The 25,727-nt window shown below is 37.9% G+C and overlaps 1 protein-coding gene across 2 annotated transcripts in view; it reads right to left on the bottom strand.

The window, feature by feature from the left end:
* Positions 1 to 25,727, bottom strand: part of TUBGCP3 (tubulin gamma complex component 3) — a 59,842-nt gene that overhangs the window by 20,725 nt on the left and 13,390 nt on the right. For both annotated transcript variants that reach the window (XM_065058829.1, XM_065058822.1), the window contains exons 5-14: positions 24,907 to 25,124; positions 23,455 to 23,627; positions 20,864 to 20,982; positions 17,599 to 17,724; positions 14,049 to 14,117; positions 8,927 to 9,059; positions 7,536 to 7,702; positions 5,627 to 5,737; positions 5,117 to 5,225; positions 963 to 1,152 (exon numbers count right to left, since the gene is read on the bottom strand). In XM_065058829.1, coding sequence (XP_064914901.1) covers positions 963 to 1,152; positions 5,117 to 5,225; positions 5,627 to 5,737; positions 7,536 to 7,702; positions 8,927 to 9,059; positions 14,049 to 14,117; positions 17,599 to 17,724; positions 20,864 to 20,982; positions 23,455 to 23,627; positions 24,907 to 25,124 — 1,415 coding nt within the window. The remainder of the gene's footprint in view (positions 1 to 962; positions 1,153 to 5,116; positions 5,226 to 5,626; positions 5,738 to 7,535; positions 7,703 to 8,926; positions 9,060 to 14,048; positions 14,118 to 17,598; positions 17,725 to 20,863; positions 20,983 to 23,454; positions 23,628 to 24,906; positions 25,125 to 25,727) is intronic.

The raw sequence follows: 25,727 nt of genomic DNA on the forward strand, positions 1-25,727 counted from the left end.
TACCAAACCAATAATTTCATTTCATTTCAGTTCTGAGAGATCTACTGCTAGACACCTCACGGGCCTAGAACTGCTGGCAAAAGCACACAAACACACCCCCTCTATGGAACTTAAACTTTCCAAAGAGCTGCAACAAGCACCTTGTGCTGCTCCTCTCTCCCATGATCACTACTAGAAAGACCCTCACTGCTACTTCCTCAAATGTGATACTTACTCCACAAACCAACCTTATTCTGTTTCACACTGATTTTCATTTAAAAAAGCTTGGTCATGTACAAATCACCACCAGACCACATTAATTTTGATTTACAAACAAGTTAATGGGAGCTCTATTACAAAGCCTGCCTTCTAGACCAAAGGAAAGCTTTGTAAGAGACATCTTTGGTAGACTAAGTTTCATCAGTAGCATCGGCATGTACAAGCACTGAGCTTGTAAATACACTTTCAGAACTAAAAGTGATACCTGTAGGTGCACTCGAGTTCTTAAAACAGAGGATGGTGAGGCATCAATTAAATTTTTAAAAATGCACTGAGGCATTGACACAATGTTTTGGACCAAATACCTGCAAAATAGAGAAGCCTAACAGTCACAGTAATGCTAACTAGTGGCATAAAAAGCAAGAAAACATTTCTACTTAAACTTGCTGACAGGCATGAGAGAAGTGCTAACATCCTTGAGGTTCTCACAGGGTCAGGCATAAAGATATCTGTACTAGTGCAGCTTCCCAAGACACTGTGAAATGGTACTTGTATATAATTCCCATCAAAAAGGAAAAACAAAGTTGAAGCCTCAGGGTCAAAGAAATTAAACCCAAAAATAGAATTTAAAAGTTGTTCAATTAAACCTTCGAGTAGTAAGATACTTAAAGGGCCTTCTTCCAAAAGCAAAACAATTTCTGTGCTGATCGTGCGTATTTGCAAGCATCAGAAATTCAACAGAACTACCCTTCCTACTCTCTTACTTGAGCAAGTCCATCAAATGTCTGATAAAGTCTCCTTGACCAAGTAGTAAGTAGCGCCTCATGGCCTGCATGTGTTCTAGTAAATTGTACTTCTTATTGAGAACATCTAGCAGGTATTTGCTGGTCTCAAAATAAGCTGCATCAATTTTCTCTTGAAATGCATTTTCCAGATCTGTGAACAAATCAGCAGCTAAAAGAAAAAAAAAAAAGTTAAAATTAAATTAGTATTATTCCAAAATTGGGGCAAACAAGCTCTGGAATCAAAACATAAAAATAGAGAAATTGTTATTTATTCTGATCCACTATATTATACATTTGGTACAGCAAAAGTGAAAGCAAGTCTAAAGCAGCCCATACTTCAACATTATTTTAACCTGTGCCCAGCTTGTACTCTCAGAATCACAGAATCAACTGGGTTGGAAAAGACCTCAGAGAACATCAAGTCCAACCCTTGGTCCAACTCCAGTCCATTTACTAGATCATGGCACTAAGTGCCATGTCCAATCTCAGTTTAAAAACCTCCAGGGACGGCGAGTCCACCACCTCCCTGGGCAGGCCATTCCAATGCCTGACCACTCTCTCTGTAAAGAATTTCTTTCTAATATCCAGCCTAAACTTCCCCTGGCAGAGTTTAAGCCCACGCCCCCTTGTCCTATTGCTAACTGCCTGGGAGAAGAGACCAATCCCCACCTGGCTATAACTTCCCTTCAGATAGTTATAGAGAGTGATGAGGTCACCTCTAAGCCTCCTCTTCTCTAGACTAAACAACCCCAGCTCCCTCAGCCTTTCCCCATAGGTCTTATGTTCAAGTCCCTTCACCAGTCGTGTTGCTCTTCTCTGGACCCGCTCCAGCACTTCAGTGTCTTTCCTGAACTGAGGGGCCCAGAACTGAACACAATATACTCCAGGTGTGGCCTCACCAATGCAGAGTACAGGGGAAGGATCACTTCCCTTGTCCTGCTGACCATGCTATTTTTGATACAGGACAGTGCCAAATGCAATTTTAGGGCTGTATAAATTTAATTACTCAGCCCTTTGAAGGCAACCATGAGGCTGATGTGGTCCCTGGTGAAAATGAGTTTGACACCCCTGCTCTAAGCATCTTTCCAGGAGATGCTCTCAGCCTCATGGACAAAGCAGAAGAGAGAACAAGACAACCAAAAAAGAGTTATAAGCTAATACACCTTCAGCTACTGGACACAGAGGTTGGGCCTAGGACTAGGTGAAGGCACAGGCAAAGCCAGCAGGCAGTTGCCCAGTTTGCCCATGGCAAGCCTACCAAGTCACACATGCTGGTCCTGCCTCCGCTCAAGTAGGGGTGATCATGTCTAAGGCAGCACCTATGGCTAAGGACACATGGACCAGCCTCAATTTCTTGTTATCCCAAGCAGAAAACAAACAAACAAACACACACACACACACACAACAAATCAAACACAAACTTTCTCCTCTCCTTAGTGTTACCCCTTGCCTGGAGGAAAGTGACCTGGCCACAGCCCTTTATCTTTGAGACTGGAAAATTCAAGATTACATGTGTAGCTGTAATGTACCATCTCTGCATACACACACACGCCAACACAGGCGATGCACCATCCCTGTTTGACATGCAAAACTACTGGCAAAAAAAAAAAAAAACAACAAAAAAGTAAGTCGCTTACATCAACAACCAAGAGGCCTAAGCCCAAGTTTATAAAGCTGTGAAAAATTATCTCGGGACACTGCGAAAAGACAGAAATGGGTAAAGAAAGGGTCAGGCAAAAAGCACAGACAGACAGGTCCCATGGGTTGCTATTGAATGTAATGGTCTCATGTCATGCCTGGTTTGGGAGTTCCCAAACTGTGGACAGCCAAAGGTCAGATCTGGGATCACTTTATCTGCCTTTTTTACTGTCCTTCTTCCCCAAGTGCCTGCTACAATCCCCTGTCAGGCAACATGACCAACTTCTACACTGTTCTTCACCTCTGGCTTCCTGTTCTAATGAATGTTCAAACAGCTTTTTACATTATGATTCCTTCAGCATCCGAAGGAAACTGCAGAAACATGAGTTAAGGTTCCAAAGCAAATTAAAGAAATAAATACCACCACCACTAAAAAATAATAATAATAAAAAAGCCCACACAACATCAAAACAAAACAAAAACCAAATCCACCCAAAATCAGCCAGACCCATCAAACATTCAGATTAAAAATGAAAAAATCATCCAGAATTGAGGCTAGCACCCTAGCTTTCCATCATCTTATTACAAGTAAATATCCAAAGGGCAGTCTCAAGATATTGTCATATGGCACAGACAAGGACAACAGGACACATTTCCAACACCAGTGACACATAATGTTCTTTCTGTATTGAATGGGTAAAGTGCTCTAAACACAAATGCAGTTTCGTGCAGAATTAAGGCAGGGCAATACTATGAGGTATTTAAGCTGCAGCCCGTAAGCTCAGCACGCCTGCAGCACACTGCAGATAGAATGGATAACACCCGTTTCTAAAACTACACTTCTCTTGGAAACACATTCTCAGCACTTAAGATAATGTACTTGCTTTGAAGCTCTCATCCCCTACATAATAGAGAACCTATATTTGTGTGGATCATCCATTCACTCAAGGAGAGAGAAACAAGTGAAAATTTAAAAAAAATATTGGAATAGCATGGCCATAAACACTGTAAAGTGGTGGAAGTAGTGTAGCCAAAGAATGGTTTTGCCTTTTTCAGGAGTAGCTCGCAAGATGATGATTCAAATGCATTTACAGCCCTTATTCACTTAACCTTGACTCCCTTCTGCACTTTAAGCACATCTTTGACTGGGCAAGCACCATACGTTGTACAAATACCACACTACTAGACAAAATATTCTTGCAGATGTGAAAGGGATTTTGTTATTAGAACACCTTTCACGGAGGTACTCATTCATGCTTAAAGTCCATGCCGTGAAGAGTTAATATAAAAACTAGTCCAAGATTAATCTGGAGAAGAAAAAAAAAAAAAATCTTACAAAACCAAGCTTTGAAGTCACATATAATAAAGACGTATCTGAGAACAGGAATAACAGAGAAGACATTGTACAAGGTGTCCAAAAGTTCTTAGAAAACTAAGTCAATAACTAGACAGAAAAACAAATGTTTAGATAATTCTTCTCTTGGCAAAAGGTGTATTTACTAGTAAGACATCATTATACTTCTAAAAACTATGTACAAAATTGCATCAGAGAAATTATCCCAGTGATCTACATCTTAACTATTAGACTCCTTTTGATATATTAGATGAATTATAAAAAGAAGTTATAGTAGTAAAGTATCACCTTCACCAGAAGAAGGCAAGTTGTCTTTTCTCACAGATGTAGCAGCATCCACTGCATTACCTTACCTTCCTTCTTAGTATTTACACAAGAAGTCTCAATTTTTTACAGATTTCTTATTTGCAATCTTTCATCGTAACAATGTTAATTTAATTACAAAGAAAATGGCACCAAAGAATAAACACAAACGATACATAACTTTTCATTCATTAAGACTGAAATCATATTTGTTTCTTTCTAGAAGAACCTGAAGGAATCCGGAGAGTTAAGTTTCGGTTGACATCCCCAATTTTAAGTAATCTTCAAAAATAATTTTATTAACCTTCCACATACTCAGATTTCTTCGGACATATTACAATGTTAGAGTTCATTTACAGAAAGGCTTCTGTCATGCCTGTTTTTAATGCTCATTCTCTTACTTATAACTAACGCACTATTTATTATTTTTTTAATCACAGAATTAATTCAGTATTATTATGGAATCATCCAATGAAGTATCTTTGATGAGAAGTCACAAGTACTAAATTGTTATTGTGGCACTCAAGAATATTCCTGCCCCCACCCCAGCCCTCTCAACAAAATTCAGCTGAAGGCAGACTAGTTTCTGAATGGTTTCATTTAGAAAACCAGTATATCAACCAACGCCCAGCAAACCCATCAAATTAAGAAAATAAAATGACACACATGCATCTTCATAAATCTTTCGTTAAATGCAAATATCCATTAGAATACCTGTATTCTAACGCAGATGGGATTTTCACACTCCTTTCCAACCCCATGTCAGTTTACAGTCTAAACCGAATATTGCCCAGAGCTCAGTTCAAAGGGAAGAAGTTGACAAACACTGATACTCTACCGTCTTTTGAAGACTCTGTCGATTTGGCCACAGCAATCATCTTTGTGGATGGAGTTTGATCATGACAAACTTGATGCAAGAAGTTTATGGATTTTCCTATTAGTAGGACCTGAACAAAAAAGGATTTTTTTAAAGCGATTTGCATATAATAAACCAAACAAAACAAAAAACCCGCAACACCACATAAAAACCAACACCAAGCAGAAAGCCACCCACAACCACCAGGACAACAGGATGTTTTGTCATGTTTCCGTGGCCTTAGCTTCACAATCCCAACCACAGCAATCCAGAACTTCAATGCCAACACAAAATCTTTTTAAACACAAACTTCTTTCCCCCCTTTGAGATCACCTTAAAGTTTATCAGTTCGAGAATCAAACACAGAAACAGTCTTCCTCAACAAACAATTCTAAAAATCTTAATTGTTAATTTTCATCTCTGTTTTCTTAATGGAAATCTAAACAGCAGCATAGAGCAAACAAATCAGAAGGCTAATTTTCAAATTCATACCTTTTTTGATTGCTCCATTGTAATAAAAGAAGGGATCATTGATTTCCTCAAAGTGTATTTGTCATGCCACAACCGATCAGTTTTAACTGTAGGATCTGAAGCTACAAAAAACTGTAGATTGAAATAAATATTAAAAAAGAAAAGATGAAGGCAAACTCTCCCCTAATGTTTCATTTCTTTATTCAGAAAACTGTACAAATATTCCAAGTTGTTCTTCTAACTTAAAAAAAATCAGAGCTAATTTGCAGAGTTGTCCTGGCAATTGATAAGTAAATTGTATGTTGCCCAATATGAACTCTGAAGAAAAAAGTTAAAGAACAGCTCGCATAATTTAATCTCCCCTGTACATGATGAAACCTTGATGACCTGAGGGTAAAGGGTACTATCTGTAAAATATCCACTATGAAATATGGAAGTGTATAGCTTATTCCAGCAATTAGTTCTACAGTTATGGTAGGAGATAAAGTTCAGAATACAACATATACTTCTATTTTACTGGTCCTATTTTTACCCAAGCCCTTTTGGATTTCCTCCTATTGTAATAGATGCAGAAAACCAAAAGAAAGAAAAAAACCAAAACAAAACAAAACAAAACAAAAAAAAAAAAAACAAAAAACCCACACAACCCTACACCACACACAAGAAATCCTGCAATTGAACTGGTGATCAAATGCTAAGGTCCTCAACTCCATACAACAGAATACTTTCATCTGTAAGAAACTAGAACTACATTATTAGTTTTGTTAAGATGACTTGTAGATGGATTCTGTCTTCATCCTGTAAAACAAGATAACCATTTCTTGGACTAGACCTTTTTTTCACTGCCTCCAAATACCATTTCCACCAAGAATGACCCACATATTTGCTCAACAACTGTGTCTATGATATGAAAATTGTAGCTTTCAGTATACCACATCCAACAGATTTTCAGTATTAAGAACAGTCTCACAGTGCAAATGTAAATTTTTAAACAAAGAGTTGAAAGCTAACGAATTACGTAAAAAGCAAAAAACCCCATCTCACATGTCTAAGGAGTAGCTGGGAAAAAAAAAAGTGGCTATTTTACAGCCAGAAAGATTCACAGACATTTCACACAAGTCTCCTAATGCTGACCTTAAAGATCAGCTGCAAGTGATATTTGTACTCATTTTAATTTTGACTCAGATGGACAGTTTCAGAAATCAGACATCATATTTCACACTCAAGTGAAGTTACTCAGATGTGTCTCAGAAGTGCTCAGTTCATTTTAAAAAATGATTCTTTGGCTTCTTCAGGAAAAAAAAAAAATCATTTTAACAACAGTGCACTGATTGGAGACAGGAAAGAGTTAGGAGTGCTTAAAAAGCCATAAAATCATTTCTAAGAAGAAAAAGGGCAGTTACTAGAACTTGCTGTTACAGAAGTCAGAACAAATAACTGTGTAGAGTTTCTAGAGGAACTCCGGAACGATAAACCTTTTCTACTCAATTTGACAACCCCAAGTTATTTATGAAGCTGAGGATAACAGTAAGTAGTCAGAGCAGAATATTCTGAACTTTATTCCAAATGTGAGGCTTGCATTCTAAACAGGTACAAAGAACTCTACATATATTTATCATCATTACACTATACACATTACACACTTCAAAAGCAAGCATCTATTGTTAGTCCACCATTCTGCCTCTAATAAACAGATTCAGGATATGATTCACTGAAGACAACACACATTGCTGCAACCTCCAGATATCACACTCACTGAATCCATGAAGAGAGTCACATTTCACATTGTTATTGTATATGTTACTTACTCATACGTTATACATTTCTACCACAGTCTACTTTTCAAATTCTCCTCTAAGCCTCTCACAGATTATACTCCCACAAAGCCAACAAACAGATGACAAAATATTTATTGCATCACATACATTACCTCATGGTATGTATCTTCCAGCTCTCCATCATAAATCCAGCGATAAAGGAAATTCAGTACAGGATGGGATACCAGGCCAAGAATGTGCTGAACCAGAGATCTCATGTAGGGATCTCCTGTTTTAGTATAGGCATGAACCGCTGAGGCAAGTTCACCCCCTTTTCTCCCTGTAAGATCATAGTGGAAAAGAACAGAAATGTACCAGACTTAAATTCCTAAGCCATTGATTTTAACTAGTCATATGTCACTCAGAGCTTGCTGAACAGCAATTCTAAAAAAAAAAAAAAAAACAGCAAAAGCACATTTTTTTAATGTTGACAGGGAATTCCCAGGTTTTAGGGCATGAATCATTGATCTCACTGAAGCATTAAGCACAATTCTCTGACACTGTGTTCTGTCTATTTTATGGTAGCTTGGAGGAATCAAAGGTTGACTTTACGTTTCTTTTCTTCCTCAACACCCCCACCAGAAGAGCATTTAAGGAACCTTAGTATGTTTTCCTTCTCTCCTGTACCTGATGCTGTCTGAGTACATACAAACACACCTTTCCTGCCTCTTGATTATCATTCCCCCCCAAAGCTCCTTTACGCAATATCTCTTCTTGCAATTGAAGAGTAAGATACTGAAAAAAAAAAAAAATAGATCTAGTACTTGTTTTGTTATTATGCTGCACAGCTTTAAAGCTTCTTGCAGCACAGGCTGTAGCATTAAAATTTTTCATGAATGTCTTAAAATTAAAGCCTTTTTTTTTTTTCAAATCATTACCAATTCCAATAATCCATGTAAAACAGATGCTGTGAGCCTTTTTTGTTCAAGATACTCTTTCCCAATGGCCACAATCTCCACTATTTTTTGAAGGCAGCAAAACTGAAGTATCCCTCAAGGAGCACAGCCTACTGGCCAAAGTTCTAGCTAACTCTAACACCACTGCTCAGCTCTGTTTTGTGGATTGCCAACACAGCCACACATTCACAGATTTGTAAAGTTTCACTGTTTCACATTAATCTGCAGAGAAGTGGCAAATCATTCCTATATGCCATCACATAGAGAGGAATAGAGTAGTACTCATACACAGTAAAGAGACTGAGCCAACCATTTCATACTGTATTAGTGGGGGGTTTTCCACAGTGCAAGATGACTAAAAGTAGGTGCTTAAAATTTGACTGATTTCTCAGGTATGTTTAGGTTTAAAAAAAAAATCCAAAAAGTGTACCAAAAAAACACTATAATTCATCATGTTTTTTCTTAAACTAAAAGAGAAAGAATCTGTGGATTAGCTACTCAAAAATTTCTAAAACATAACAGTAACATTACTGAGATCCACTTTTAGCATGACAACCACTCAAAATTACATAGCTTCTCCAGAAATGTTAAATGAATGTTAAACAGACCTTGACAGTGATCAACAAGTGCTGCAAGGGTCTTTAACCTTATTTTAGGATCGTATGTCCAGACTAGAAGACGGCGAAGCGTTAAACTGCTCTCAAGTCCCAAATTCACGCCCTGATCATCTTCCAATTGCAACTGTTCAAATTAGAAACAGAAAGACACATCAAGGAACAAAAATGGCAAAACTGAAGCAAAACTGCTGTTCCATAGTTTTTTGTTCTGAAGTTAGTTTTCTAATACACTTGAAATATCCCATATTATATGTTCTCACATTAAACCATTGGGACAAAACCCAAAAGCCACACCAGTGGTAATAGAGAATCAAGTGCAGGTGAAAGGATGGAGACAAGCAGAAGTGGAATAGGGCAAACAGACAACAAAGGACAAGAAAGTTAAAGAAAGCAAGGTGATAGATAGTCACAAAAAGAGAAAAAGGAAAAGAAAAACAGAACAGAGATCCTGAAAGACAGCAAATACTGGCCAAAGAGATGCTCAGAAAAGAGTGAAGACAAACATCTAAAGGAGAGGAACAGTGCAGGAGGTAAAATTTCTATTACTGCACAGCCAGCTTATTTGAGTTCAACATGGGACAAATTCTGTTCAATGTCCTCCTCCAGAAGCCATCAGAACTTCAGTTATGTACATAGACAGATAAAGGAATTTCTAGCACTGATAAAAAATTAAAAGCTATGAAAAGACAAATCTGCCACAATGTGATCACCATGAATCTTCCAATACCTCATACAAATACAGATGGGTAAGCAGGTCAAGAACACAACCTAAGAATACAGAGGCATGTTCCAGCAGTCCAAGCAGATCAACTCTTAGAAAAGATGCTCTGTTTCTTCTTCTATGCCACAACCAATCCACCACCCCATGCTTCCAGGTCTAGCACATTAATTTTGCCAAATACAAAGTATCAGTTAAGACTAAAGTCATCCACATTAAGCTCAGCCTTAAAGTCAGTTGAATTCATAGACTCATAGAATGGTTTGGGTTGGAAGGGTCCTTTGAAGATCACCTAGTCCAACCCCCTGCCATGGGCAGGGACACCTTCCACCAGACCAGGTTCCTCAGAGCCCCATCCAGCCTGGCCGTGAACACTCCCAGGGACGGCGCATCCACAGCCTCTCTGAGCAAACTGCTCCAATGCCTCACCACCCTCACGGTGAAGAAATTCAGAAGCTTCTGGATGTTCCTGCATCCACATTTTGCTTTGTCTTTTTAAACTCATGTGGTAAAAATATGGAAATTGTCAACAAGAAAGATATGAGCAAGAACTGCCCTTTGTCTTTAGGGAAGAAATTATAAACTCGCATTTTCACCACGGAAGTTTTAAAGGGGTGACTATTTGAAAACAGTCTTGATGGAAAAGACCTTAAAAGCTTATGGAATAGTACACAGTACACTTGGGAAGACTCTTTTCGAAGGAAGAAACACATCTGTGGAAAGCTCTGAAGGCATAATAAAAAGTTACAGAGAAAAAGACAACACAGAACCCTTTGATGGTATTCTTATTATGCCTGAAATAATAACTAGAACTGCAGCTAACAACTTTTAAGCTGGCAGCCTGTGTGATCTCCTGAATACAAGAATCCAGCATGCATTTAATTCCAAGACGTAATTTTGAACATGTTATCAAGCAACTGAGATGTACAGTTTTGTAAAGAAAATGTCTTTCAAAGGAGTAGATTTTTTTCCATCACATTTATCTTAAAACTTGTAAGTTACCAAGCTCACCTCTGGGATGATCTGGCACAAGTCTTGAGAATGCTGATTTCTTTCTGAATGATTTCTGCTCCATCAATTATGAACATAAGAAATGTCATCCTCTGTCAAAACCCTGGCTAGATAATATACCACACTATCTCTAGTAATGACAAAAAGAAGTGTTGTACAAGAAGAGAAAGCAAAGCTGATACCTCTCCGCAGTCTGTCCCACTCAGGCTCCTTGCAGCCCAGCTGCAGTTTTTAGGACATCAGAGGATGAATCCTTGTGCAGCCCTTCTAATGGCAGCTTGCAGACATGCCTTCCATGAATTTGTATAATCCCTTTCTCAACCTGTTGATAGTGCCTTTTGCATTGACATGCTAGGGAAACAAATTTTGCAAGTTGGCTCCTCTTCTCTGTTTTATATTAACCTCCTGTTAATTTCAGAGTGCCTCCTTTCCTCTTGTCACCATTCACCATATCCCACAACTTTGTGTTTGTCTTTTCCTTCCCTAGTTTGGAAGCCCCAGCCGTAGCCCCCCTGCGGCTGTTCCTCTTCAGCCTCAAGAGACTCAGCCCATCTTCCCTCTTTCACACAGCAAGTGTCCCATGTTCCTGAGGACTTTATCTGACTTTCTCCCTCCTTAGTCTCTACCTCCCCGATGTCTGAGAGGCTGCCATCAGGACTGCACACCGTGCTCCAGTGTCACACTGACATCCCCTGCGTTGTTCTCAGTGCCCGTCTCCCTGACGCCCAACTGCACGCCACCTCCAACTGTGCAGACAACCACCTGTGAGGACACCAAGATTTTTCCCAAACTGGGCCTGCTGATGCCAAGTTTGGCACCAGGGAAGCACACATTAGATTAGCTTCCTTTCAGATATTATAAAAAAACCTTGTACTTCCCACGCAGGGGCTCGCTGTCACCTATTTGCTCACACACTCCATTTCATGTTGCTCCTTGCCATGGACAAAGCATCCAGAGTACCAATGTTAGCAACCTTTTACTGACAGACTGGAACATTTCACTCCGCCCTACCTTCTCCAGACCATCAACATCAACTAAAACCAGTGCCAGCATGCACCTCTGGAGCACACTACTGACCCTTCTCCATCCTGCTATGTGACCTTGTGCTTCCCAGCCTTCAAGTCAAAAGAGACTCTCTCCTCCACTGCTGGGTCTCCTTCCTTCCTTCTCTCCTTTCCTTCCTTCCTTTCTTTCACAGCCTCTGAGGAGGAATTTTGCCAGGGGCTTCTTGAAAATCCAAACATAATATGCCTCTGGGATCCCCTTAATTAGGGTGCTGAGGGACATCCCCAGAAACTCCAGTCTGCTAGTGGAGCAAAACTTTACATTACAGACACTGTATTGACAATCAATGTGCTGAATACACTCACGAACTCTAACACTGGAGATTAATCTGGCAAGGAACATGGAAGAGCAAAAAGAAAAGCAGAAAAAGGAAGACTAGTGAAAATGTGGGTCCAACTACTGAATAGTGCTGGGAGAGTGGTGACAGAAAAATGGGAAAAAATGAGGTACTCAATGCCTTCTATGCCTCTTTTTTTTGGGTAGGATTTACCACTGGGAAAACCAGGCATCACCTGAGATCAGAGGTGAAGTCTGGAACAAGGGAGCCTTACTCCAACTGGAGAAAGACCACGTTAGGAAACATTAAACAAAGTGGATATACCTAAGTCTGTGAGACCTGATGGGATGCACCCACAAGTGCTGAGGGAGCTGGCCAATGCCACTGCAAGGTCACTCTCAACTGTCTTTGCAACATCATTGCAATCAGAGGAGGATCCTGACAACTGGGAGAAAGCAAATGTCACTCCTCTCTTCAAGAAGAGGGATCCATAGAACTACACACCAGTGAGACCCACCTCATTCCCGGGGATGCTGACAGAGCAACTAATCCTGGAAACCATTTCCAAATGTATGGAGGACAAAAATGTCAGGAAAAAAAGCTCACAGAAAGGAGAAAGAAGGGGACACATTTGTGGTGATGGAGTTTGTCTTCCCAAGCAAGTGTTAAGTGTGTAGAGGCTCTGCTTGCCAGGAAGCAGCTGGACATCTGCCTGCTGATGGGAAGTGGTGAATGAATTCCTTACTTTGCTTTGCTTGCACACACAACATTTCCTTTCACTACTAAATTGTGACTAACTCGATTGACTTGTGTTTTTGCCTTCCTTCTATTTTTTTCCCCATTCCCCAAGAGACAGGGGTGAGCAAGAGGCTGGGTGGGTGTTTGGCTGCTGGCCAGGGTCAACCCACCACAAAGACAAATGCAGTTTGAAAGTAAGTGATGCCAGAACTTCCCTTTTGTTTTCCCCTTACATGCTTCCCCTCCCACCAGACTCATGTCTTCTTTTGAAAGGTTTAGTGGAGCAAGAAAAGTAGAATCTACATTTCAGAGAAGTCATACATCTCTTCATGGGCAAGAAGTCTTAGAAGCTGGAATACATCAGTGCTCCAGCAAACCAAGAGAGCAAACGTGTTTTGGACAGAGCAGGAAATAATTAGAAAAAGAATAACTGGATAGTAGCCAAGAAAAATTAGCAAAAACTGGGTATGATAGGTATTCCAAAAGTCAGGAATATTAAAGAACTGCAAGTGAGTCAAAAGGAACAGATACTTTGAAAATGCTTATAGAAGCCTATGACTTATCTACAGGGTTTTTTTAAATCAGAATTTTAAATGGCATTTTAATTTAACTTCAGGTTATTCTCAGAATAATTTTTTCTCAGTTAAAGAATGAACTCCCTGAAAGTCCCATATAAAAAAGCAAGCAGATAAATTTTTTTTTTTTTTTTTTTTTAATTTATTTTAGAGCTAGCATCTAGGTGCACATACCTACAAACATCTGTGGACAAACTGCAAAATTATCAGCACTGAGTTCTTCTATACATCAAAGAAAACTAACAGAACACCGAAACATCTTACACTCTCAATACAACAGAAGAGACAAGGAAAATACACAAACTGTCCCAGACAGAACAAAAAGTTGAAACCGTTGTTTCTTACTGCTGAACCATGCATTACTTTAAATACAGAAGGATATTCTTTCTCCCTTCAAAGATTGTGCTGCTTTGGATTTGAATGATAAAGATATCATGCAAGATGAAACTGAGAAAAATTATGCAAAAAAGGGAGAGAGGCTTAGGAACTAACATAATATTCCTTGCTTAGGTAAGAAATCAATTAACAGTGAATTTTCAAGAGAAAAATATTCATTGGCACATACATCCAAAGAGTAAGAAATGTCAGTTACAGAGAATTGTGCCCACTGTCCACAGAAAGAGCTGTACATTCTTCCCTTTCTAAAGGGATACCTAGGTATACCTTTTAGGAGATGTTTGGGTAAAATAAAGCAAAACAAGAAAGACAAATAAGAACCACTTAATTTACCTGAGAATGCAAAACAGACAGAAGTCGGTAGTATTCCTTAAGTTCCTGATGTAAGGCTGCACAAAAACTCTGTAAGAAAAAGAGGAAAAAAGAGAAAAGAAAAAAGAAAACAAATGAGGAAAAGTCTTTCTGGTTTAATCTAGAACTACTTTTATCCTATCACCACACTGTGAAGGTAGTTAGAAATTCATTAAAACAAATCAAGCTACAAGTTTCAGCATAAAAGCCAACTCTTACAACTGGCCAACATACAAGCACTTCCCCAAGAAACGCAGAGTTTTTCCAAGAACGAACATTGTCAAGTGACTTCGTTTCTTGCTGTCTTAATTCTACCAACAGATTAAACTATGACAAGTGCTAACTTTCTAAGTAGATGCATCATCTCAATAAAGACATTAATAATTACCACAGGAATGTGCAAATAATTGCATGATCCGGAAGAATTTTTCTCTAATAATTATTTAAAATACAGTATGTAGTAGAGTTTGGATTTCAGGAAGGCCTCTAATAACAGAACACAGACATCAGGCAACCATCATTATATTTAACAGTACAGACTGTATGACGCACAGCTCCTGGATCAAGTACTCTGTATTCTTGGCCTTTTATCAGTTGACAGTCATACACGATTCTTGACTTGACATGGAAAAAATGCATAACTAAGCATATCCCAAGAAATCTATAAAGTGTGCAGAAGTTAACAGGCCTGAATTAAAGCAAAGATTCCTCTTTGTAAAACAATTCTAAGCACAGCTACTTTGGGTCCTTCAAAAATAAACAAATGAAGGTAGATTTTAAAAACAATTCCTGAAAGAATACGTGTTTAGTAATGGATGGTTCTGCACAGTTTGGGGTCCTGGGGTTTTGCTTTAGTTTTGTAATGTTTTTAACCTAAGACAGACTAAAGATATTTCTGCAACACATTTTCTAAAGCAGAATTAAAAATATGGCTCATTAATTTTGGACTGAGTTGAAAATTTTTGACTTGAAGCACTTTTTTTTTTTTTTTAATATTATTTCCCTGCACACACAAATTCTTCAGAACTGATTTCTTAAGCAATTATCAGATAATCATTTTGGTATCTATTTGAATGGATTTTTTTTAAAAAAAAAGGAAATTCCCCAGGACGATCCCCTCCAACCCTTTTCAAATCATCACAGTCTAAGTAATTTGAAAAAAATATGGAAAGCCTCACACAAAAAGAACCCAAGAGCTTAAAGTAAAACATTTATTCACTAGAGCATGTACAAGGGAGAAATTATTCCTGCAAGCACAAGGAGAAAATACATCTTCATTCCTGCTAAGAGGCCTATCTGCTAAGAGGCTAAGAAGCCTAGGAAAAAAAATATCATTAATCTTGCCATTATATCCTTTATAAAGAAAGAGAGTTCCTTTCTTCAACTTAACGTTATAAATGAGAAAGAAATTTGCAATTAATTTTATTCCAGAGGATACTGAAGGGCAAAAAGAAATCCCCTTACATGTAACCCCACTTCTCATTTCTTCTCACTTGCTTCTTCAGTATATTTTTGAACCTATTAAAGCAGCACTTGCCAAGACAGAAGGCAAAGTAGAGCCTCCGAGAAAATATTCAAAAGCACTATACATCTACTCAAAAAGTAAGAACAGTAATCATTTACTCTAGTATCCAAGAGGATACTAGAGTAAATGATTACTGTTCTTACTTTTTCTTACAGTTCTTACAGTTGATGGCCAGTATCCTTTTGGGTACTCTAGTATCCAAGAGGATACTAGAGTATCCAAAAGGATACTGGCCATCAACTGTTCAGATCAGACTTAGAAGTTAAAAATTACATCCAGTGCCAACTCCTGCATTACAAACTACAGACTTCTGATTTGGTCTAAAAACAGAAATCAGGGAGGAAAGAGAATGCTTGTTCAAGGGAAAAAAATGAAAATGCCCACTATCTCAACTGGATCTAAATGGGCAACATGTCAAAAAATAAGGCAAGTTACACTTCATTGCTGACTTTTTTTTTTTTTTGCTTTCTCAGAACTTAGATACTAAGCAGCAAAAGTATAACAACATACTGCACTTTATATTATTCTATCTCTAGTCTTAATAATTGTCAATACCAGATGTTTTGCATGGTAAAAACAGTCACCAGAATCAAAACAGGTGACAGACATGTCATCCTGCATGTGGTTTAAGCAGGGCTTTACAAAAGTGTCCTTTTAAAAAGTGGAAGATGCTTTCAAACACACATATCCTTGTGCTAAATTATTAATGCATAGCGTGCAGTACCTGAAATTGTCAGCTATAAAAGCCACGAAGAGCAATAGTATATACTCTTCTTGCCTAGATACTGAGAGCAGGAGTAGAATATATGCTTTTATTTGTACACTTATGTCCTAGAAATACATATAAGTGCTTGACTCGAGCAAAAGTAACAGCATTAGAACTATGCAGATTCGGCTAACTAACTGCACAGCCTTCTGCACAGGATATGAAATCTGCATATGGTAGCTAAGATATCTCACATTTAAATTCACTGAAGTTCTCCCCCTGCTGCAATTAAAGCCAGAGACGGTACAAATAAGCATAAGCAGGGAGCTACTACATAAAGAAACTTCAGCCAGATGTAAGGGGAAGAATCTGAAAAAAGATACATATACAGTAGCACTACCATATAAAACATGAATACCAGCATTGGATCACTAGAAAAATAATTATTTATATGTAACTAAAAGGGTTACTAGGAAAAAGAGACAGAAGGGAACAGAATAAAACATTAGAAAAGTAGGAAGCACTACAGTGTCTCTACTGACCTCTTAAGAAAAATTAGATTGAAGGGAGAAGCACTTCAATTTCTTGGCAGATTAGGTAGGATGTTATGGCTAGAGGCAAGGATAACATTTGTCGAGTCAGAAGGGATAATATCCAGTTTTACAGAGGGAGCAAGTGAGAGGAAACGGGAATGCCTTAGCAGTAAATGTGGTTTTGGGTATTACAGCAGCTGTGAAGTTACTGTAGACTACAAATCATGATGATGAAACCTATAAAAACAAAAATTGACATTCTTTTGATGCTGTAATCAAAAGAAAGGGCGGAAGATAATGGGGTATTTGCATTTTATGTAAGTTAGTGCAGTATTAACACATGAACATCAGCATTAGCCAACAAGAGTGCCTCCTGCATAAATCATCCCAAGAAATGAACTGGCGATCAATGAGCTCAGAGATGCACCAGCCCATGTAAGCAGTGCTTTTGTTTATAAAACATGCATGACCACTTAAAAAAACCAAGACTTTTTTTTTTAAAAAAAAAAAAAAGAGATTAAGAAAAGGAATCTATACATGAGACTTTCCAGCCACAAATGATGGGGGCAACTCCTTCTTACGCCCAGTAAGAGCAAATGTCTTTCCCTTCCTTTCACACTATGACCCACACCAAAAGCGGCAATCCATAACAGGAGTAAATCCAAGCTCCAAAGTTATGCACCATTCTAGTACTGCATTTTACTCAGTAATTTATAAGGGAAACAAGACCAAACTATTGTAGCAAAATCAGTTTTTTAGCTGACCTACCTGTCCCACAAGTCCAAACGCACGATCCAAACTTCTCTGGTCCGTGTATTTTCTTATTTTGTTATGTAGCCATCCCAGCTCTGCAAGTCTACTTGTAGTATCTCTCAGAGATTTGGACAAGCACACCTACAAAGTTAACAGAAACAATGACTTGCAATTTTAGGTCAAATCTACCATGCCATTACTTGTTTCTTCACAAAAGCCTCTTTCTCATAAAACAAGCTAGTTCAGGAAACAAACATTTTACATTTTACAGTAGAGACAGTGCAAAAAAAAAAAAAAACACAAAAACCCTCAACAAACAACCCGGGCAACCACAGAATTACATATACATATAAGCATTGAAAAGGCAGCAGTAACAAACTATTAGCAACTTCGTGATCTTCCCTTTTAGAAATCTTAATGTAAAGGTATTCATACACTCTTTTTATGTTGGGCAATTATGGTTGTAATATAAGGTCCTCAGAAAAGAAGAAATCTGAAATTTCATGATGTAGAATCACACTTCATCTTATACTGATAATCAGCAGGACTGAAAACATTAGAGCTCTAGAAGAGGAGTCAATGACTGAAAGTCATGAAGAAACATAGAGAAATAACTAGTTACTACTACATGTGAAAGAAACTAATAGAAGAGAAATTACCCAATGCCAGACTAGGTTATCAGGAACCAAAATTTATAGAATCCAAATTCCAAATTTAAGTGAGATCCATCAGTAACAGCTTTAATAAACTATTTAATCATGTGCCTCTCTGAGCAACTCTAAACTTTCTACTTTTCCTACACCACATCTCACTTCACCCTGCAAGCCTGCCTTAGTCCCAAACCCTATTTAACTACTACTATTTGCATCTGAATCAGCACTTTTTTTTTTTCTTTAAATTGCCAACAGATAAAACACTGTTCCTCTCGTTTCTATACTTGAGATTTGCTTCTACGATGCTTTGTCACATTACCCAAGAACACCATCATTAAGTTTTCAAAATTTTATTGGGCAAAGAAAAACAAACAATCTGACAGATGCACTAAGACAAGATGCAGAGACTGACTTTTGTCCAGAGCAATTGGGCCCATCCGACCTCTACAGACCATTTTAACTTGGAAAGCCAGCTGGAACAATCAAAGACAAAATAAGGAAAAGCATTATCAAGCTAAATAGGTTGTCAAAAAACTAGAAATCAAGTTAATTCATTAAGCCTTTTAGTTAGTGGTACAGGCATTCTCTAACATAAAAATCAGCTACAGTGTTAGGCACAGCAGCAGGGGCTTGAACCAGGCAGCAGCAACTAGTTTTAAGACCAGAGTTCAGTCCCTGGTGCTCTTGTTTAGATACACAGGCACAGTTTTAACTTCTTGAACAACTTCTATAGGGTAAATTCTAGCCCAAAGCAGCAAAACCGGACACAGAAACTCTGCCTGCAGCTAAAATCAAAGCGATGACATATGAATTATTTAGAATTCTGCAACTACAGAGCGCTTGGCAAGCATTAAGTACCACACGCATCCGCTGGAATCAAATGAGGAACAAGCAAAATTGGCTTAGTGTTATTACATTTGTACCTCTGAGATAAAATCAGAGGCAGCTAGCTTACACAGTGCTGAATGTCACCAACAGGTCTAATATTAATGTTGACATCAGAAAACATTCAGGCAAGAAAAACAGCTTGGAAAGTGTGTTTCTTTCTGGAAAAAACAGACTGTGTACAATGACTTTATTTTGCCCAGCTGAGGGAAAGCTACATGCAGTCAACACAGCTATAGGAGGTATGATCTTGGTCCTCCTTGTCCATCAGAAAAAGTTCCAGCAGCAGCTCTTGTCAGTCAAATAATTTCATCCTCAACGGGTCCAGTAGGTCAGTGCAAGTGCCAATAAGGAGGAAGGATGGAAGACAACTGATTTCACAGAAATAATTGAAGACAAAGTCCTCGGGAAAAAGCATTATTCAAATGTTTTGTGGTCAATAATCACACTCTCTGTATAAACAGAATTATCTACAACAGTTTTTCACCTCAAAATAGCCTGTTTGATATGAAAACTACACAGAGAACTAATGAAACCCATAGTGTCCTTTTTCCAATCACTGATTTTATCTCTATTCGTCTAGAAAAATCTATTATGCTACTTTTCCTATAGTCAAAATTATAGATGGAACATAATTAACTTGGTGCAGGTGTTGAGGAATTAAACTTTGCAGCATCTACAGGTGCAGAAGATGGCATCCTTAAGAATCTGTTTATTAACAACATTTAACTGATTTGACAAGATTTAAGTTTATTTTTTCCCTCCGCTAAGCAGCCCTAAATGTTACTGTAAAGTAACAGGAGAAACAACTGTATGTTTCACTGTTTGCAATCATTATGGAGAAGAAAAGGAAATCAGTTCAGTTATCATCAACATTAAGGTAAGTCTACCATGCTCTTGGCACATGAAATGACCCAAAAATCCAAGTCCCCACTATTTTAGGACTATGTCATACTGCATAATATAAAGTTCTTAATGCAAGTGAAAATCAGAAGCACTGTCTTTCATTTGAACAAGAACATGAGAATCAATTAGTGAGATGAAACTGAAATGAGATGCAGTACTATCTAAATATTGAACAAGGAAACATGTTTAACATCTCACCACCTTAAAGAGACGAGATCTTTTCTCTCTCAGTTTCTCTGACCCTTATTTGACACCTTCCTTCAAATTTGTATCAGTCAGATTTTCTATCAGTAGTAACAGTTGAAAGCATTCTATTCAGTTCTATCAGCAGTCTGTTCTTGGGTGAGCTGCATTATCTCATCTAATCACTTTTAAGTTGTAATCAAGACCATAACATCAAGTGGCTAGCATCTATTCCACATGTCAGGCTGTTAACTTAATCCAATAATATTAATGTTGTCAAAAGCCTGCATCTGCATCATGTTCATTCTTATACACTGGGGAGAGGAATCCTCAAATTAAATCATAACTTAGGAGTCTTTGTACTGGCTTAATAGTTGGGGGGCTATTCACATCTTGTGAAATGCTACAGTTTCTTTCTGGGACCTAATCCACCCAATCAATTTTAGATTAGAACTATTGAAGCTACCCTGTTGGATTTAAAAAAGAAAAAAAAAAAAACAAAAAAACAACAACACACAAACAAAGGCAAAGGCAGCTGGGGAAGGGAATAAAGACTTGTGTTAATATTTCAACTTTTTAACATAATTTTCACAGCTATTTTTCTCCAATGTACCTCTCCGTTCACATATGAAATACAAGTCACCAGACAGTACCTTTCCCTCCACTTTATAGCAATTTTCAGAATTGCACATTTTGATGTTTTTGCCATCTATTCCCTGGAAGACATACAAAACATCTCTTACAAGGTTTGCTTCGGTTATTTCAACAGAGCCTAGAACAAAAAAAAAAAAAAACAAAACAAAACAAACAACACAACACACAATAGCATTCAGATTTGTTGGGACAATTAGTTTTGATTACAACTTCAAAAAGCTATCTAAAAGCCCGGCCAAAAAAAAAAAGAAAAGAGAAAGCCTGTGTTTATGACTTATGTTTTAAGTCCTCTTAACAACCTGACAGGAAAGCAAAGAATTCCCTTTACTTGCCTCTACTGATAGCTGGGATTCTCTCGGAGCAGGTCAGCTTGTATGACACAGGGCATGTTATATTTTAACCAACACTTCAGCCAGTTCTTAAACTTATCTTCTCTGATTCAATCAGTGTGACTTCCGAGGCAAGCATCATAATAACTTTACCTTTCTTCAACCAAACAGCTGAAGTTGTTAAATGAGATTTACAGAATAATCTCTTCTACATTCAGCTAGAAAAACAGAATTAAGCCAGAAGGAAGAGCTGCTCATTTAAAACTGGCTTTCAATCACATGTGCTACTGCTCAGTGAAAAGATTGATCAAAACCAGACTGCCAGCTGTGTAACAGCCATAACACCGGCAAACAGAAAAGTGTAAATACTGCTTCCGAAGATAGATATACCTTTGATTTAGTAAAGCTTTTGCTGTTGCAGCATACAGTTTGCTTCTGGCTCATACCTCTAGTTAGAGGTCAGATTATGTTTGAGATGTAGGATATTTATTGATTTAAAGGAAAGATGGAAAAGGTGCTATGCAGGCCACTGCAACTACTCCCACCTTTTCTAGGCAAAACAGCACCATCTGCTTTTGTAACTTCATTTAAGATATCAAACCCAAAACAATCTCAATGACAACCGTTCAGAAATTGAGATGCTACAACATGCTTCTCCCAGATTTGACAGCACTCTTACTCTCATCAGTTTGCATTCCAACAATCCACTTTCCCAGAATAAAAACAATAAAAAATAAATTCTATTCTTATTTTGGCAAAAGTAGCCCTCACCTCAAGATGCTGTTTAAAACTCAGACTCCTCTCATAATATTAAGATGTGCATGAGAAGCTAGTCCCTCTTAGGAACTCATAGTGAAATGGTAGAAGATTCAAGTGCACTTTTCTTTAAATGGTAAATAATAGAACAGGTATTAATATCACCCATACAATGCTCCTGATTATACTGTCTGTGTAGATGCAGCAATAAGAAAACTCCAATTAACAGCAACCAACTTTAGAAGAAAAAAACCCACAACTTTTAATTAGAAGAATTTCATATTTGTAGAAATACATCATCTTGACAATAGCCTTTTCTATACTGAATGCAGTTCTACATCAACAAGTGACTACATTTCAGAAAACTGTCAGTCCTTATACCCATCCCATATGAGAGCCAAGAGTCACAGAGCTGTACTGCTCTTTAAGGCAATTAGTACAACAAAAATAAGAGGCAGTGCTAGATTTTTATGTGGTTTTTTCCTATATTTATAAATACATATATACACATACATATGTGTATGTGCATGCTCTTGCACATGAACAGTATTGTTAATTAGCTTCTAAATGCCAACTGCTGCCCTCAGATACACCAGTCCAGCTCTGGTGTAAAAGCTGTTGCATTGTGCACTGTTACTCAAAGATACAGGCACTGCTAGATAGACTATATTTTAGCTTCCAATTATCCACACTTCTTTACATAGGAGTTCTTAAAAAACAAAAACCATAAAACCCCACATCTCTTATCTTTCTTTGCCAAAGTAAGAGCACTGTAGGATTAGCACATCTGCCACCAGCTCTCTTATTCAGAAGTCTCCCATTTATTACAGTAAAAGTAGAGTGGGTTGAAACCTACACAACTGCCACAGAGATCATCTGTTAAACAATTTCTCCTGAATTTACATGAGTGTAACTAAGAACAGACCCTCTAGGCATCGGTTTCAAGTTTGCAGCCACTTAATCAAGGAAATAAATTGGTAATATTTATATATTTTTTATTTTATTGACAATATTGTGTGTCAATTGCTCTAAATACCACTACTGTCAACAATGTGCTAATTTAAATAAAAATACTTTTAGGAGCTTTATATTCTAGTGCACATTTCCAAGTTTGCAAAGCAGAATTTAACAAATGGATGAGTCTATTTCAACAAGTTCTATTCATGGAGCTCTCTTTCTGACCTTCTAAAAGCAACAGCATCTTCTGATCATTACTCGCAAGCCACAATCACTTGATGCTGACAAACACTGCAATGGAGTCAGTCTTAAGAGGATTAGAACACATTATCAAACCAACCATTGCAAAAAAGGAACTAACAACCAGCAAAAGAGATTGTAGCCCAGTCTACTAGTCTTGCGTGTTTGTTTCTATCGTATACATTCTAGCAAAACACTCCTCAAAAAATTCGACACACAATAAAGCTATTTCAAAATTATTAAAAAATAACTGAGGATGCAAAGAGCAATTCTAAGAAGTTCTCTTTAACAAATGCATCTTTGCTTACCGCTTGTATCCCCTTCTCGCCTTGACCTTGGCACACCACGGGACACAGCATTCGAAAAGCCTTTTGAGGTAGCGCTTTGTAAAGAAGGCTGGTTTGCACTTAGAGTCCATGCAAGACGGGACCCTAGTTGCTGACGGAGGCAATCTCCAACTCCTGGAGCTTGGTAGGATTGTCTAAAAGGACAATAGGAAGAAACGTCTTTAAAAACTTTGACTCTACACTCTGGTTTGTTGTATACAATTTTTGAAAAACACCTCAAGCTTGAATTTGTTTTTTGTGAATGTTTTGTTTGTTTGTTTTAATAAAGGAACCTTTAAAAATGGTGCAGAATATACAAATTATTTATTGCTTCTTATAACCCTACACTTTCAAAAAAACAAATGGTAGAAAAGAAAGGATGTACAAATTTGAAAAATATTATTTCATATCAAAGATTGACTTTGTTCACAATGAACTGTGTATATAGGCTGAACTGCATCAAAAGCGGTCAACTATAATAATAATAAACAAGTCATAATACAGAGCAAATATTCTCCCTCTCACAGATGATGAGCACATTAATTTTCCCTCTGTGCAGTGCATCTCTGTCAGGCTTTGTAGAGCTGCAGGGGTGATACAACATGCTATCCAATGGCAAAAGGAGGGCTCAGATTTTGCCTGTTACTGTCTGTGTTGGCTTATTTAACAAAGTCAATACTCAGATACATCTTACAGTTTACAATGGCTAGCTTCTACTCAAAGATCTGAACTATTTGGTACTTTAATGTTTCAGTTCCAAATGTAGACTCTTCTTTCTATGAACAGACAACTAAACCACTGCTGAACAGTAGCTGTTTCAGGACTTTTTTTTTTTCTAATAGCTAAATTTTTTAGTCAACTCTTGTATACACTTTTTTCAAGAAAACCCCTGTCCACTCAAGATGCAAGACTGCTCTAATACAACAGCCAGCATGCTGTGAACATGTTTAAAAGAAAGTGAGAACATGCAAGAAAGGTCACCCATTTGAAAATGGAGGATGCTAATTCTACTGATTTGATGCTGGCTGAGGAATCCTTTAAAAGGAACTTGAGGGAGGGCTTTAAATCCAAGGTATTTAGGGAACAAAGATAAAGACTGTTTTAAACGGTTTCAGAAGACTGAGAAATTTGGAAAAGGACAGCAGAATCCAGAAGAGTGGATCCAGTAATATATCAGCTGTTCAGAAGATAGCTAAGATTAAGCCTAAGAATGGATACACTTGGCCAGCCATGTCATGTGAAGTCACCTAATATCCAGAACCGTTCAGCTGAGGAACACCTACAGTGGAATTTTGAACAGCATATAAACAGGAAGGGTGAGGGAAAGAAAAAGAAGGAAGAAAAAAAAAAAAAGGAAAAAAAAAAGAAAAAAGGAAAAGGTAATATCTTTAGTCTTCCTCAAACCTATTTGCAAGGCAAAACAGTTTAATTTACCCTGGAAGGAGCGACTGTGGAGTTGGAGTTGGCCCATTCAGGGCATACAGGCTGATGCTGCTGATCCCGCTGCTGCCCATGCTGCCAGAGCTTTGGGCAGACTGAGCGCCACGGTCCTGATAATTCAGGGGAAGGCTCTGAGGTCTGGCATAGTAATAAGGGGTTGAGTGAGCATCCCGTGGCAATGCTTGAGCAAAAAGCGTGGCATAACTTGATACCTGAGAAGGAGAGGATTTGAAAAGGGAGGAATAAAATGAATAGATCTGTGAGTTGCTCAAAGTCATGTATATAGCGAATGGAAGTGTAACATTCAAAAATGCAAGAAAATAACTGAAGACCATGTTTATGCAAAGAAGATTTTTTTTTTTTTACAGTTATAACAAACAAAAAAGTCCATTACAGTGAGCAAAAGTACTTTTAGCAATATAGCTTATTTTTGCCTTCAAATTCTCATTAGTAATAGCTGCAAAAAGCACCCTGGGATTAGTAGAGCTGGAACAAAAGGAGGAAATTTGTGCTCTCTATTTCAAATTCATTAGCACATGAGCAGACATTACACCACCAAGCAAACAAAAAAATCCGTCCACCTAATCAAGTATCAACTTCAGCTACAAATGTTGGACAGCTCATAATTTTACATTTATTTAGTATAAAAAATTACACAGAAAAAAAAGCAGACACTTGTGTCAAGCTTGTTCTTCCTTTCAGCCTCACATACAACCACCACAAACACAACCTGAGGTGTTTGTGAAGTCTGGACAGCAGTTCCTAATGCCAACTCAAATAAGTGGCACACATTTAGCGTTTCTCAGGAGTAACAA

This window comes from Columba livia, chromosome 1 (assembly GCF_036013475.1).
Source record: "Columba livia isolate bColLiv1 breed racing homer chromosome 1, bColLiv1.pat.W.v2, whole genome shotgun sequence".
In the NCBI taxonomy this organism is placed as follows: Eukaryota; Metazoa; Chordata; class Aves; order Columbiformes; family Columbidae; genus Columba; species Columba livia.